At 40.0% G+C, this 15906-nt stretch overlaps 1 protein-coding gene across 1 annotated transcript; it reads right to left on the minus strand.

Annotated features, from left to right (window-relative positions):
• Window positions 1–95: 95 nt before the first annotated feature.
• On the minus strand, window positions 96–6005 carry LOC109579401 (uncharacterized). Its single transcript, XM_019989406.3, has 2 exons — window positions 4662–6005; window positions 96–4578 (listed from the first exon to the last, which is right to left on the minus strand). Exons 1-2 carry the CDS (start codon window positions 5785–5787, stop codon window positions 2915–2917), a joined length of 2790 nt encoding a protein of 929 aa, XP_019844965.3. The 5' UTR covers window positions 5788–6005; the 3' UTR covers window positions 96–2914.
• Between the last annotated feature and the right edge of the window lie 9901 nt (window positions 6006–15906).

Below are 15906 nucleotides of genomic sequence, written 5' to 3' on the forward strand. Positions count from 1 at the left end.
CAAGACCCGGGATATCTCGCGTTGACAGCGGTGAACAGAAGTCGATGATCACAAACCTGCCAAAAATGCAAATATTTATATACATACTAGCTGACCCGGCGAACTTCGCCCCGCCCAATTTTTATTTGAAATAGTTAAAACGCTTTTTGAACTCTGTTCAAGGCCATTTATTTGTATGGAATGTTAATATATTCAGGGAATAACGTCTCTAATCAATTTAAATATTTTTGGCGAAGTTCGTTCTTTGTTTTGTTGTGTAGCGTGTAAACAAATAAAGAAGATGTCTCTCCAACACGCTAATAGCCCTGACAGACGACAGCGCTAATATGCATTAGCGGGCTTAATTTACATTTATTTGTGCATTTGACCCATGTTAATGCAAGTTTGTAATGCATAAGAATTCCGTGCATTTGGTTGATTTTACTAAATTTGAGTAGGCAACTCTGATCAAAAATGGGCGATTTTTGCTATTTATTGACAGATGTCGCACTGTTGCTATCTATTTTTCCAATATTCTTAACTTTTTTGCACACTTTTTCCGTATTACAATCAATTATTGCTCTTAATTTCACTCTATTATCTTTTAACGTAGATAATAATAAACGAATTTTTTTCGTTAAATTTATATTGATTTTCCAAAATTACCACAATTTCTTTTAATAATTTATCTTATTCATTTTTATTTCACTTTTTTTTTAATAAAGAAACAAATTTCACTATCAGCTGTCTAAATGCACAAGCCTGCCGTCTGTCACCATAAAATTTCAATGCGTATTAGCGTTGATTAAGACGCATTAATTTTGCTCGTCTGTCAGGGCTATAACATGCCACATACATAAGTACCTATGTATGTACATATGAAACTGTAAAATTTTGAACTTAAACGATAAATCGGTTTGAATCATTCGAATTCTCAGAATAAACATTTCCTCACTTTTAGATTTGCTCTGTTGTAGTAAACTATTCACTACAGTGAAATTATTATTTATGAATAAAGACGGAAACCTTAGTATATATCTGGTATAAAAATCCACGGGATTGAGATTTGAACTTGAGGTCAAAATTTTTAAAATTATTGATGACAATTTTCGTAGAGTTGATAATAAGCACAAATTTTCATAAAATAGTTCATTTTTGATTTTATATTCAAGTTTTTAACAAATAAGTTAATTACAAAATTGTTAGTTGATAACATGTAACATTTAATTTTATAATCTTAGGATAGATAATTCTTAATTTTTAATAGTAGTATTTATTTTTTTGAATTATAAACATTTTAATTTAACTTAGCACTAATTGGTGCACAATATTTTTGGTTAACCTGTCTCGAGCTAACACAAATAGATTTGATGGTTTTCCCACACGTGAGCATGCAACATATAATTGCCCATGGGAAAAACATGGCCTTGAGACTTATTAATGGACATGGCAAAAGCTAATCGAATAGGAAACTGTAGTCTTCTGAATGGTATCGTAGATTCTGACGGTATCATTGGAATACGGGGAAACAGGACCACTTCTCCTTTAAACTTTCCAGTCAAAATGGTTGCTTCAAGAATATTCCCTGTTAACTTTTTGATGACCAAACGTGTACCGTTGCATAACCGAGGGGGATTCAAATTACGCAGAAGAATAATAATTGAACCAATCTTCAACCGAAGAATATGTGGTGGCATTCCGGGTATATCTTGAGAGTTTAAAAATTCAGTTGGAAAATTTACACTTTCATTTTCATCAACAACAGTATCGACTGATTTAAATGACATCAGATCGCCTGGCAACAACTGTTGTATCTGGAAGTTAATTTCGTCAACATCAACATTTTTGGCTGCCAAAATAGCCCGCCCACTGAGCCAGTTATGATCTAAATAATTATTTTGTATATCCGGGAAAATACTTTGAATCAATTCAATTTTTGTGTGAACAACAGTGCAGAAATTGTCTGGCAGTTTAATGCATTGCGTGTTTGGTTGCCGTTCTATTGTACCGTTCCCAATATCTAGCAATTGTTCCGAAAATATATGTGCTAATGGATCATTTAGTAAATGTACGCGCATGTTTATAGTCAATCGAAGTGTTTTAACATTTCTCCATAAAAATGATTGTTTTAAACATGCGTTAATCTCATCGGCGAAAGTAGAGCGAGGTATGACCGGCAACGTCTGTCGGAAATCACCAGATAGCAATATGACAGCATTCCAAAAAGTTTATCATTGCCGTTCAAATCTTGCATAGTTCGGTGCAATGCCTCGAGTGAATATTTGTGAGCCATTGTGCACTCATCCCAAATAATGATAGAACTTCTTTGCAACACTGCAGCTATTGCGCTATTTTTTTTATGTTACATATTGCGTTTGGGTTGCTATGAATTTGTAATGGCAACTTGAATGCTGAATGTGCCGTTCGCCCACCATCTACCATAGTAGCCGCAATGCCTGATGATGCAACTGCCAATGCGATTTTCTGTTGTGACCGTATCTTGGCAAGAATCAACGATATTAAAAATGTCTTACCGGTTCCACCTGGTGCATCCAAGAAGAAAAAGCCGCCTTGTTTAGCGCAGTCAGCATAATCTGATTATAAATAATTTTTTGTTCAGCTGTCAATAATGGCTCACTGTTCGCGATAATTGTAGCTAAACTACCATGGTCATATTGTTTTTCTCGTTGTAAATCGGTGTTAATTAAGTCGGTGGTCGGACGATCAGGTGATGGCATACCATAATAATTTAGTGGTGAATTTGAAATTAAAATACATAAATCCTCGATCAACACTAACGTTTCATTATACATCGCTGGCGTGTAATCTATGTTTGGGCATTGCTCTGTTTGTCTAATTCGGTGCAATATGTCTTCCGTCATACAATTTTTATATTTTTCCCACAAAGTGGTTGCTTGTGATGGATAACACGTCGTCAAAATAATTGCAAACAGGTGACGAATGTTATTTGGCGTTGATGTGAACGCAGCATCGGCAAGTCTTCTAGCAATTGCAGTTCGCGACATGCATCTTGATATGTATTAAATACTCGGGCATTAACTGTTCGCAAAAATTTGAAAGACGTTGGTCCGGGAACATTCACCAATAACAAACGTAAATAGAAGCATTCACGTTGTTTTGGATGTACCGTGTAAAGTCGTCCCAATGTCTTAGCTTTGAATATGCCTGTAATAGAAAGATGTGGTTTTCCTTGTTTCCGTGGTTCCCATTTTTTACCTGATTTGTTCCATGTAAAATAGCGTGGAACATCAGTGTATAGTAGCGTCTTTGCGAATTGGCCTAAAATACCAGGTTTTTGACACAATGTAAAAAATTCAGTTAGTGTCGTTTTTGGAGCCTCAAGCGCTCTTTGGAGAACATTTTCTTCAGTGAAGTATGCACGCTGACCGTTTTCAAGATGCACTGCTAAATGCTGGACTGAAGGGTATCTTTCGTGTATGGGAAAGCTAAGAGTATGCCAAATTGCTTCGTTGCTGCTGATGTATCTACCCATTTGGTATCGTGTTATTTCATCATTCTTATTTAGGTTTTGTATTTCAATTACGGCCAAGTCACTACCTTTGTTGACATATTTACATATGTACTTAATTGATTTTACGGAACTGCAAAGCTCGACATTGATATGAGCCTTATACGTTTTTGAAAGTAATGGTGAATATGGTACCACCCACTGATTGCCAATTTCTACTTGATTTGTATTATTTGATTGCCGGATTGTGAATGTGTGGCCACCATTCGCAACATTTCTGCGGCGATACATAGGATAACCGTCAGTATCCGTGATTGTATCATTCGTATAATTCTTTGGGAAATGCTTCTTACATTTTCCATTTTCCATGCATGGCGATGCCATGTTAAAAGTACCGCACGGTCCGTGGATCATTTGATTGGTAAAAACATCAAACAATTCTCGATCAATTGATGGGTCTGGAATTTCGGCTGAAATTATTTGATCAATTTCTTCTGGACGGATTTTATCTTTAAGCCAAACTAAAATGTGGGCATGAGGCAAACCTCGCTTTTGCCACTCAATAGAATAAAGCCAACAACGTGTGTTACCGAAAACTGAATATTTAACAATGAAATCAATTAAGGATTTCAGTTTTTGTTTGAACACACGCGCAGTTATATCATGCCGATGTATTGCTTGTTGTCCTGGTAATAATAACGTTTGTATATCCTCCCAATTCGGATTACATGTAAAAGTTATAAACAAATCTGGACGACCGTAATTACGTACGTAAGTCATCGCATCCTGTATGTATTCCTGCATGTTCCGTGGACTACCGATGTAGCTTGAAGGTAAAATGAAAGCATTACCGATGTCATTGGGGTTTAAGTTTCCATCGATGTTTCCGACAATAGCATCTCGTAAGTGAATATATTCTTCTGATCGTAATTTCTGCTGGTTGTATCGAATGAATCGCAAGCGTTCGCTTTCGATCTTAGCATACATATCCACAATGTATTGATGGAATAGCTGACGATATCGAAGAATATAGTTATCCTGATTATTCCTAATCATCAATCGGCTTGCGTAGTAGTTCATTAAACTTACTTTTTTATCTCTTGTATTACCTAAAAAGAATAATAAAGAAATTAAATAAGAAATTAAAAGCAATACATATGTAAGAAATTAAATAGTTAATTGTCAAATTTACCAGTATTTGGATCACACTGTTTGATGTTAAGCTGATATTCATCCTGTCCTTGCCAAAATATTAATGGATATTGGAGTGCGTCATATGAACGGTGCAGGTCCGAAATCATACTAATAGTGTTGTCCCGCCGTGTAATTTTTATAGCTCTATTTTCAACTGGATCACCAACCATAATAACAGCTACCTCATCAACAGTTGGCGCGTTAAATCTTCCAGCATGTTCTCCTGATGGAACTTTGTCGGCTTTGATGACGATTTGATAGTTGTCACTTAGCAATTGTGGTGATACTCTTTTAAACAATTGAATGAGTTTATTCTGAGTTTCTAAAAAATTTTCCAACAATATCACAATTGCTCTTTCCTCTGCTTGTTCAATGAAATTATATTGGCACCGAGTTGTCACGCGTTCTTCACAACTGCCCATAAAATAAATTTGTAGATACTTTGGATTATCATCAGGCATTGGCATCAGTGACCCAATTTTATGGTACACCTGACCTTGTATTTTAAATGTAGGTTTAGAATTACGTCCATCGGATGCGAGATCGCAAATTTTAGTTGCCCCAAATGATGTCATTTGGAAGCAAGAATTAAATTTGCGTATCTTTCGCAAAAATATTTTTGAATTATCTGAATCGCCAGCAAGAAGCGATATTAAAGGTTCCGGCGGAGTGGGAAGAGGTGGCAGCAGAACTTTTCCTGATGCACAACACATGCCGGGTGTTTCATTGCGAAATTTTAATGCATGACAATATGGACATAGTTTATCCATTTTCCCGTTGGCAATTTTTGAATGCGCAGAGTAATCAATATCTGCTTCATATTCGAACGCAAGACGAACAAATGTTGAACGTGTTAATGAGCGGTTGGTCCGCTGTCTCTGTACATCTCGTAATCGTGCTGTAACTATGTGTTGTTCACGCGTCGCTCTTGTTCTGGTAACATTTTGTCGCAGACGTCTATCACGCTGTTCTTGGGATTCTTGTACACGACTCTCTGCTGTCCTGATTCTTTGAGCTGAGTTTCTTGCTGCGATTTGTTCTGCAGACTGCTGAACTCTTTGAACTCTTTGGCGTTGTGCAGCTTTATTCCGTGCATTATTGAGGTTCGATTTTTTCGGTGGCATTTTATTGAAAATATTACTTCAAAGTTCAAAATAAGATTTAATAAATAAAATGAAAAGCAAGCTAATAATACTTACTTTTATTTAATTCGTTTAAAGAGTTTTAAACAATAAAAAGAAAGCAAAGCGTGCCGAGTCTGATAAATTTTAAACACACGTTTTACGTTTAATAAATGGTAAAATTTAAACACACGTTTTACGTTTAATAAATGGTAAATTTTAAACACACGTTTTAAGTTTAATAAATGGTAAATTTGAAACACACGTTTTAAGTTTAATAAATGGTAAATTTTAAACACACGTTTTACGTTTAATAAATGGTAAATTTTAAACACACGTTTTACATTTAATAAATTTTAGCTAAAATAAACGTTTGGACTTTTAATATAACAGCATCTGCTTCTATAGCGCCATCTAGCCTAATACAGCGCACTTACTCAATTACCTTACAACGTCAGCCGTTAGTATCACAAATAAGTGTCAATAAATGTATTCTCATGTAGCGCCATCTACTGCAATAGCACATATAGCTCTAAATTTAACTCCAAATGTACTCCATACTTATGTTGTGCTTAAGATAAAACAGGAAAATAGTGTTTTACAGTTCATACATAGGTTATGCTTAAGCATTGAAAATGGGAGGCTTAAGCAATGCTTAAATAACAGCTGATTTTTGTTTTGAATTTGCTTTGAATTTTCAGCGACATCTTTCGTAGCGTAGGGCAAGTGTCCGTTCGTTTGCACTCAATAACAGCTTATACTTTTCCTTTAGTTCCCATAGGTGCTCCGACTCGCTAGTGATGAAATTTGGGGTTCTTTTGTTGTTTTCATCAATTTTTGATATAATTTTCCTCGCAAATTTATGTATTGTCTGTTATAATTTAAATATTTCAAACATATTTTTATGAATGACATTTGTAAAACATATGTTGCCCATAACGTTGCCATATATCATAATAAAATTTTATAGAAATTAAGCATTGACTGTGAAACGCAAACGACTACTCAGTTTGCAACAATACACAATATTTAGGCACAACTTAAGTATGGACTGTGAAACCGGGCATTAGCCATACAAAATTCTATACCTAAATGCAAATAAATGAAATTTTTTTTTGCATTTAGGAAATACATGCAGAAATCAACTCTGCGATTTCCTAAATTCCTCTGAAATCTCCCAAATTCGAGGAAGATTTACTGGAAAAGAGTGGCAGCATTGCTTATTTGTCTGACCATACATATGTACATAACTTTATTTATTTCACGGATTGTATGGGATTTTTTCTTAAATTTAAAATATTGGAAGTCATAGATTCGTATAACTTTACCACAAATAATATAAACTTCAAACAACGCATTTTCATTTAATGTTTTTAGCAAGTGGCAGCTTTTGTTATGACAGCCTAAATCCATGAAAATTTAGAAAGAAATGTAGCGCCATCTATTGTAACATACCGCACTTAGCGCCACCAACTAGTGGATAGCTCTTTGCTAATAATAAACAAATAATTTGCAATAAATAAATAATGCGACTATAAGGAGAGTTATAAACTATCCTATCTTTCAAGTTGGACCAAACTGCACACAGTGTTGAAAATTTCATTAAAATCGGTTCAGTAGTTTAGGAGTCCATCGAAAACAAACATCGTGACACGTGATTTTTATATATTAAGATGTATTAATAGAAAGATTGGTAAATAGTTTGTATAGTATAAAACATTACGTACTGCTTCTACATTAAGGCTGTAAAATCCTTTCCGGTTCATGAAAAGTGAGAGAGGAGTAGTGGCGTCTGTGCTTGAGGGTGAAACAAAACCAATATGGGTACAATCGATTGCGCCGATTGTGCCCTTCATCCCAAATTTCGTGTAAAATCTTTAAGAAAAAATTTATTTATTTATTTATTTATATTTATTTTTATTTATTTATCTTACCCCTTCTTTGTATCTGAAACATCCTGCGCGCTTGAAGGGAAATAAATTTCACTGCCCTTAACATCCACAATTAATTTCGGAATAAAGTGCAGAGCTCTAGACACAGAGGGCTGGCTCATAGAGAGCATATAACTATTACCAACGCATTTTTGGTAAGAGCCATGCCCGTAAAAATACAAACACGCCAATAAACGCAGATCAAAAGGTACGAGTATATTTGACTTCTGCACATCATCATTTACATAGCGATTTTGGGAATCGAAATGTATTGACAAATGTTGTGTCCTGCATAGTAAAAGGATCGCTTTTGTTTCGCAAACCCTTCAACAACCTCCTACTCCCCGATTCCTCCTCCTCAACAATTGCCGCATACACAAATAATAGTTCCTCCATGCTAATTATAACACTCAATTCTCAATTTTTAAAAAATGTAAAATATTGATTTAAAACAAAACAAACACAGATGTTTTCTATTATGATGGCTGCTTTCACACGTCACAGATATTTGTGATAATAGTGAGCATTTGAGCTTTTGAATTTTCGCCAGAATAAGGTAACCCTCACTATAGTGAGAAACATCACTGTAGTGAGGTTGGTGACTTTTGTGAGGGCATGAGAATAGGGCTGTAAGTGTGTTTCAATACCATTATATAACTTTTCGAAATATTAAATTTGGACATTCCGTTCGAAAGATATCGCATGGTCAAAATTCTAAGTTATTTGAGAAATGTCGAATGGTTGCTGCTCAAGCTGCCAGGTTAGGCGGCACTATAACAGGGCAAAAGTTTATAGCATACTAACTGATTGCTTTTTACCAGTGACTTTCCATCTGACTCTAGTTATATGACAGCGACACGAGCGGATGACTCAGATTTGTTAGCAGCTGGTAACTTCAGAATCTACTCTACTATTTATTTAAAGGAAACATTGATATTAATCGATTGTGGTTTTTTAATATTTTGTAAGCAACTCAAACACGAAAATTTTACAAATAAATCAATTTTACATACATTTGGTAAATATTATGAAACAAAGTCAACATATATTTTTTATTATTGGTAATTATGTTTTTTGAGTATAGTATAGAAAATTTAATATTTGTTATCGACAAATTTATTTTCATTCAAGTGTAAAAACATCTCTGAATAATGTAATGTAATAGATTTTGTGACTGTCTCTTACAGAATAGCTAAATTTTCTCAAGTCACAAAAACTGTCTCTAATAGCGCGATTCTGTAAGCAGTTATTTGAGACATTTTGAGATAAAGTCTCAATTTGTAACAAGATACTATTCACTAAACAGTCTCTCGCGTTAGTCTCAATTTCGCCTCCTGATAGTTCTTCTTCTCTTCTTCTTTACTGGCGTAGACACCGCTTACGCGATTATAGCCGAGTCAACAACAGCGCGCCAGTCGTTTCTTCTCTTCGCTACGTGGCGCCAATTGGATATTCTAAGCGAAGCCAGGTCCTTCTCCACTCGGTCCTTCCAACGCAGTGGAGGTCTTCCTCTTCCTCTGCTTCCCGCGACGGGTACTGCGTCGAATACTTTCAGAGATGGAGTGTTTTCATCCATCCGTACAACATGGCCTAGCCAGCGTAGCCGCTGTCTTTTAATTCGCTGAACTACGTCAATGTCGTCGTATATCTCGTACAGCTCATCATTCCATCGAATGCGATATTCGTCGTGGCCAACGCGCAAAGGACCATAAATCTTTCGCAGAATTTTTCTCTCGAAAACTCGCAACGTCGACTCATCGGTTGTTGTCATCGTCCAAGCCTCTGCACCATATAGCAGGACGGGAATTATGAGCGACTTATAGAGTTTGGTTTTTGTTCGTCGAGAGAGGACTTTACTTTTCAATTGCCTACTCAGTCCGAAGTAGCACCTGTTGGCAAGAGTAATCCTGCGTTGGATTTCCAGGCTGACATTGTTGGTGGTGTTTACGCTGGTTCCAAGATAGACGAAATTATCTACAACTTCAAAGTTATGACTGTCAACAGTGACGTGAGTGCCAAGTCGCGAGTGCGACGACTGTTTGTTTGATGACAGGAGATATTTCGTCTTGCCCTCGTTCACTGCCAGACCCATTTGCGTTGCTTCCTTGTTCAGTCTGGAGAAAGCAGAACTAACGGCGCGGGTGTTGAGACCGATGATATCAATATCATCGGCATACGCCAGCAGCTGTACACTCTTATAAAAGATTGTACCTGCTCGATTCAGTTCTGCAGCTCTAATAATTTTCTCCAGCAGCAGATTGAAAAAGTCGCACGATAGGGAGTCGCCTTGTCTGAAACCTCGTTTGGTATCGAACGGCTCGGAGAGGTCCTTCCCGATCCTGACGGAGCTTTTCGTGTTGCTCAACGTCAGTTTACACAGCCGTATTAGTTTTGCGGGGATACCAAATTCAGACATCGTGGCATAAAGGCAGCTCCTTTTCGTGCTGTCGAAAGCAGCTTTGAAATCGACGAATAGGTGGTGAGTGTCGATTCTCCTTTCACGGGTCTTTTCCAAGATTTGGCGCATGGTGAATATCTGGTCGGTTGTTGATTTACCAGGTCTGAAGCCACACTGATAAGATCCAATCAGTTTGTTGACGGTGGGCTTTAATCTTTCACACAATACGCTCGATAGAACCTTATATGCGATGTTGAGGAGGCTTATCCCACGGTAGTTGGCGCAGATTGTGGGGTCTCCTTTTTTATGGATTGGGCATACCACACTTAAATTCCAATCGTTGGGCATGCTTTCATCCGACCATATTTTTCAAAGAAGCTGATGCATGCTCCTTATCAGTTCTTCGCCGCCGTGTTTGAAAAGCTCGGCCGGCAGTCCGTCGGCCCCTGCCGCTTTGTTGTTCTTCAGGCGGGCAACTGCTATTCGAACTTCTTCATGGCCGGGTAATGGAACGTCTGCTCCATCGTCATCTATTGGGGAATCGGGTTCGCCTTCTCCTGGTGTTATGTGTTCACTGCCATTCAGCAGGCTGGAGAAGTGTTCCCTCCATAGTCTAAGTATGCTCTGGGCATCGGTGGCTAGATCACCTTGGGGGGTTCTACAGGAGTATGCTCCGGTCTTGAAACCCTCTGTAAGCCGCCGCATTTTTCGTAGAATTTTCGAGAATTACCCCTGTCGGCCAGCTTATCAAGCTGTTCGTACTCACGCATTTCGGCCTCTTTCTTCTTCTGTCTGCAAATGCGTCTCGCTTCCCTCTTCAACTCTCGGTATCTATCCCATCCCGCACGTGTTGTGGTCGATCGTAACGTTGCGAGGTAGGCAGCCTGTTTTCTCTCCGCCGCGACACGGCACTCCTCGTCGTACCAGCTGTTCTTTTGCAGTTTCCGAAAACCAATGGTTTCGGTTGCAGCTGTACGTAAGGAGTTTGAAATGCCGTCCCACAGTTCCCTTATACCGAGTTGTTGACGAGTGCTCTCAGAGAGCAGGAGTGCAAGTCGAGTGGAAAATCTTTCGGCTGTCTGTTGTGATTGCAGCTTCTCGACGTCGAACCTTCCTTGTGTTTGTTGGCGTGCGTTTTTTGCTGCACAGAGGCGAGTGCGAATTTTCGGTGCAACAATATAGTGGTCCGAGTCGATGTTAGGACCTCGGAGCGCACGCACATCTAAAACACTGGAGACGTGTCTTCCGTCTATCACAACATGATCGATCTGGTTGGTGGTTTTCGATCCGGAGACAGCCAGGTAACTTGATGTATCTTCTTATGCTGGAATCTAGTCTAGTCTAGTTAGTCTAGTTATCTGTAGTAACAATATTTCGGGCCCCGGCGAAGTCGGTCAGCCTCAACCCATTTGGGGATGTTTCCTCGTGGAGGCTGAATTTACCGACCGTAGTGCCCACCCTGGCGTTGAAGTCGCCAAGCACGATTTTGACATCGTGGCGGGGGCACCTCTCATAAGTGCGCTCCAAGCACTCATAAAAAGCATCTTTGGTCACATCGTCCTTCTCTTCCGTCGGGGCGTGGGCGCAAATCAGCGATATGTTGAAGAACCTCGCTTTGATGCGGATTGTGGCTAGACGTTCATTCTCCGGAGTGAATGATAGTACTCGGCGACGGAGTCTCTCTCCCACCACGAATCCAACACCAAACTTGCGCTCCTTTATATGGCCACTGTAGTAGATGTCACAAGGACCTACTCGTCTCTGTCCTTGTCCCGTCCATCGCATTTCTTGGACGGCGGTAATGTCAGCCTTTATCTTTACGAGGACGTCTATCAGCTGGGCAGCGGCACCTTCCCAATTAAGGGACCGGACATTCCAGGTGCTTGCCCTCAAATCATAGTCCTTATTTCGTTTGCCACGGTCGTCATCAAAAGGGGGGTCTCTCATCCGAGGCTGTGTTTGCTTTTTCATTGGGGGTGTTTTTTTACGTGGCGGGTCCCAAACCCAGCGCACAACCCTATGCAGGGGATGTTTCGCCTTCTCACGTTAGTTCGCCTTCAAACGGATGCTCTTAGGCTACCCAGAGGATACTTGGACAAAGACCGGAAGTCGTGAGCTGCTTGAGTCATATGTAAAAGAATCGTTTCTGGCCACTCCCAAATGAATGGCGATCAGAGAACTTTCCTCACTTGCGTGAACTTCTACACATGACTCTATCCTCCACTTCTACACATGACTACATCCTCCTGATAGTTAGCAGGTCACAAAACTAAAAAAAAACTCTTGTTTGCCATTTTGAATATACTGAATAGAGATCATCAGGGCTAATAATGGTTTTTCGTTTTTATATATTTTGTAAGCAACTCAAACACGAAATAAATCAATTTTACATAAATTTCGAAAATATTATGAAAGAAGGTCAAAATATATTTATGTTTTTATTGGTAACTAGCTGACCCCGCAGCCGTTGTCCTGCGTAAAATTATGTCTTTTGAAATCAAAAGAAAGGTTAATTTATATTGTGTTGAAAATCGTTTATTTGCGATTTTTCTACAATTTTTTCAATGTAACGCACCTTAATAAAGAACATTTTTTTGTTTTCTGTTCCGGTGCGTAAATGTACAGAGAAGATGGTTTTCCCACTCGTGAGTACGCCACGTGTATCTGGTCGTGTGACCACACACTATTCGACTATCCTTGTGTCCTTTTGATTGTCATCTCAAATGCAATTTTCACTGGAAACTGAATAGGTTTGAACTGAAATGAAGAGTTTAGAAATTCCTCTGGATGGCTCACGGCGTGGTCTTCATTGTCAAGACGATCGAACTATTTGTATGAGCGCAACTCCCCCGGAAATTGACTTTGCATTTTCCTAATGAAGTCAACGACATCGGAAAAATTGCGCGAGTACTCAAGGAATTCTTCTTCTTCTTTACTGGCGCAGACACCCTTACACACTTACGCGATTATAGCCGAGTTAACAACAGCGCGCTAGTCGTTTCTTCTTTTCGCTACGTGGCGCCAATTTAATATTCCAAGTAAAGCCAGGTCCTCCTCCACCTGGTCCTTCCAACGGAGTGGAGGTCTTCCTCATCCTTTGTTTCTCCCGGTGAGTACTGCGTCGAATACTTTCAGAGCTGGAGTGTTTTCGCCCATTCGGACAACATGACCTAGCCAAGCTCATTGTTTCATTGAATGCGATATTCCATATATCGTGTGGCCAATGCACAAAGGACTATAAATCTTTCGCAGAACCTTTCTCTCAAAAACACGCAACGTCGACTCATCAGTTGTTGTCATCGCCAAGCCTCTGCATCATATAGTAGGACGGGAATTATTAGTGACTTTCAGAGTTTGGCTTTTGTTCGTCGAGAGAGGACTTTACTTTTCAATTGCCTACTCAGACTGAAGTAGCACCTGTTCGCAAGAGTTATCCTGTGTTGGATTTCCAGGCTGACATTGTTGGTGGAAACTATCTACAACTTCAAAGTTATGGCTGTCAACAGTGACGTGAGAGCCAAGTCCCGTGTGCGACGACTTTTTGTTTGATGACAGGAGATATTTCGTTTTGCCTCCGTTCACTGAAAAACCCATTTGCTTTGCTTCCTTGTCCAGTCTGGAGAAAGCAGAACTAAAGGTGTTGAGGCCGATGATATCACAATACTGCAACAGCTGCACACTCTTATTAAAGATTGTACTTGCTCTATTAAGTTCTGCAGCTCGAATTATTTTCTCCAAAAGTAGGTTGAAGAAGTCGCATGATAAGGAGTCGCATTGTCTGAAACCTCGTTTGGTATCGAGCCGTTCGGAGAGGTCTTTCCCGAACCTGACGGAGCTTTTGGTGTTGCTCAACGTCAGTTTACACAGCCGTATTAGTTTTGCGGGGATACCAAATTCAGACATCACGGCATAAAGGCAGCTCCTTTTCGTGCTGTCGAAAGCAGCTTTGAAATCGACGAATAGGTGCTGAGTGTCGATTCTCCTTTCACGGGTCTTTTCCAAGATTTGGCGCATGGTGAATATCTGGTCGGTTGTTGATTTACCAGGTCTGAAGTTACACTGATAAGGTCCAATCATTTTGTTGACGGTGGGCATTAATCTTTACACAGTACGCTCAATAGAACCTTATAAACGATGTTAAGGAGTCCTATCCCACGGTGGTTGGTGCAGATTGTGGGCTCTCCATTTTTGTGGATTGGGCAGAGCACACTTAAATTCCAATCGTTGGGCATGCTTTCGTCCGACCATATTTTACAAAGAAGCTGATGCATGCTCCTTATCAGTTCTTCGCCGCCGTGTTTGAATAGCTCGCCCGGCAATCCATCGGCCCCCGCCGCTTTGTTGTTCTTCAGGCGGGTAATTGCTATTCGAACTTCTTTTTGGTCGGGCAATTTAACGTCTGCTTCATCATCATCGATTGGGGAATCGGGTTCGCCTTCTTCTGGCGTTGTACGTTCACTGCCATTCAGCAGGCTGGAGAAGTATTCCCTTCATAATTTAAGTATGCTCTGGGCATCAGTGACTAGATCACCTTTGGAGGATCTACAAGAGTATGTTCCGGTCTTGAAACCTTCTGTAAGTCCCCGCATTTTCTCGAAGAATTTTCAAGCATTACCCCTGTCGGTCAGCTTGTCAAGCACTTCATACTCACGCATTTCGGTCTCTTTCTTTTTCTGTGTGCGAAAGCGTCTCGCTTCCCTCTTCAACTCTCGGTATCTATCCCATCCCGCATGTGTTGTAGTCGATCGTAACGTTGCGAGGTAGGCAGCCTGTTTTCTCGCCACAGCGACACTCCTCGTCGTACCAGCTGTTCTTTTGCTTTCTCGGAAAACCAGTGGTTTCGGTTTCAGCTGTACGTAAGGAGTTTGAAATGCCGTCCACAATTCCCGAGTTGTTGACGAGTGCTCTCAGAGAGCAGGAGAGCAAGCCGAGTAGAAAATCGTTCTGCTGTCAGTTGTGATTGCAGCTTCACGACGTCGAACCTTCCTTGTGTTTGTTGACGTGCGCTTTTTGCTCCCCAGAGGCGTGTGGGAATCCTGGCTGCAACAAGATAGTGGTCCGAGTCGAGATTAGGACCTCGGAGCTGGCGAAGTCGATCAGCCTCAACCCATTTGGGGATGTTTCGTCGTGAAGGCTGAATTTACCGCCCGTGGTTCCAAAGATACCTTCTTTGCCCACCCTGGCGTTAAAGTTGCCAAGCACGATTTTGACATCGTGGCGGGGCCAGTTCTCATAGGCGCGCTCCAAGCGCTCATAGACGGAATCTTTGGTCACATTGTTCTTCTCTTCCGTCGGGCGTGGGTGCAAATCAGCGATATGTGGAAGAACCTCGCTTTGATTCGGATAATTTCGTTTGCCATGGTCGTCATCAAAAGGGGGGTCTCTCATCCGACGCTAATTGTTAATTTTCTTTGGGGGTGTTTTTTTTACGTGGTGGGTCCCAAACCCAGCGCACAACCCTATGCAGGGGATGTTTCGCCTTCTCACTTTAGCTCGCTTTCAAACGGATATTCTTAGGCTACACAGAGGATAATTGGTCAAGGATCGAAAGTCGTGAGCTGCTTGAGCCATATGTAAAAGAATCGTTTCTGGCCACTCCCAAGTGAATGGCGATCAGAGAACTTTCCTCACTTGCGTGAAGTTTTACACATGACTCCATCCTCAAGGAAACCTAGTTACGATTATTTGGCCAATGTTCGGATAAAAATTCGTGATCGTTGAAGTGAATTGACAAAAGGCAAGTGTAATTGATATCAAACCACTGGAAGTGTCACCCGAATTTTCACACTTCGA

The sequence above is a fragment of the Bactrocera dorsalis genome, chromosome 6 (genome assembly GCF_023373825.1).
Source record: "Bactrocera dorsalis isolate Fly_Bdor chromosome 6, ASM2337382v1, whole genome shotgun sequence".
NCBI lineage: Eukaryota > Metazoa > Arthropoda > Insecta > Diptera > Tephritidae > Bactrocera > Bactrocera dorsalis.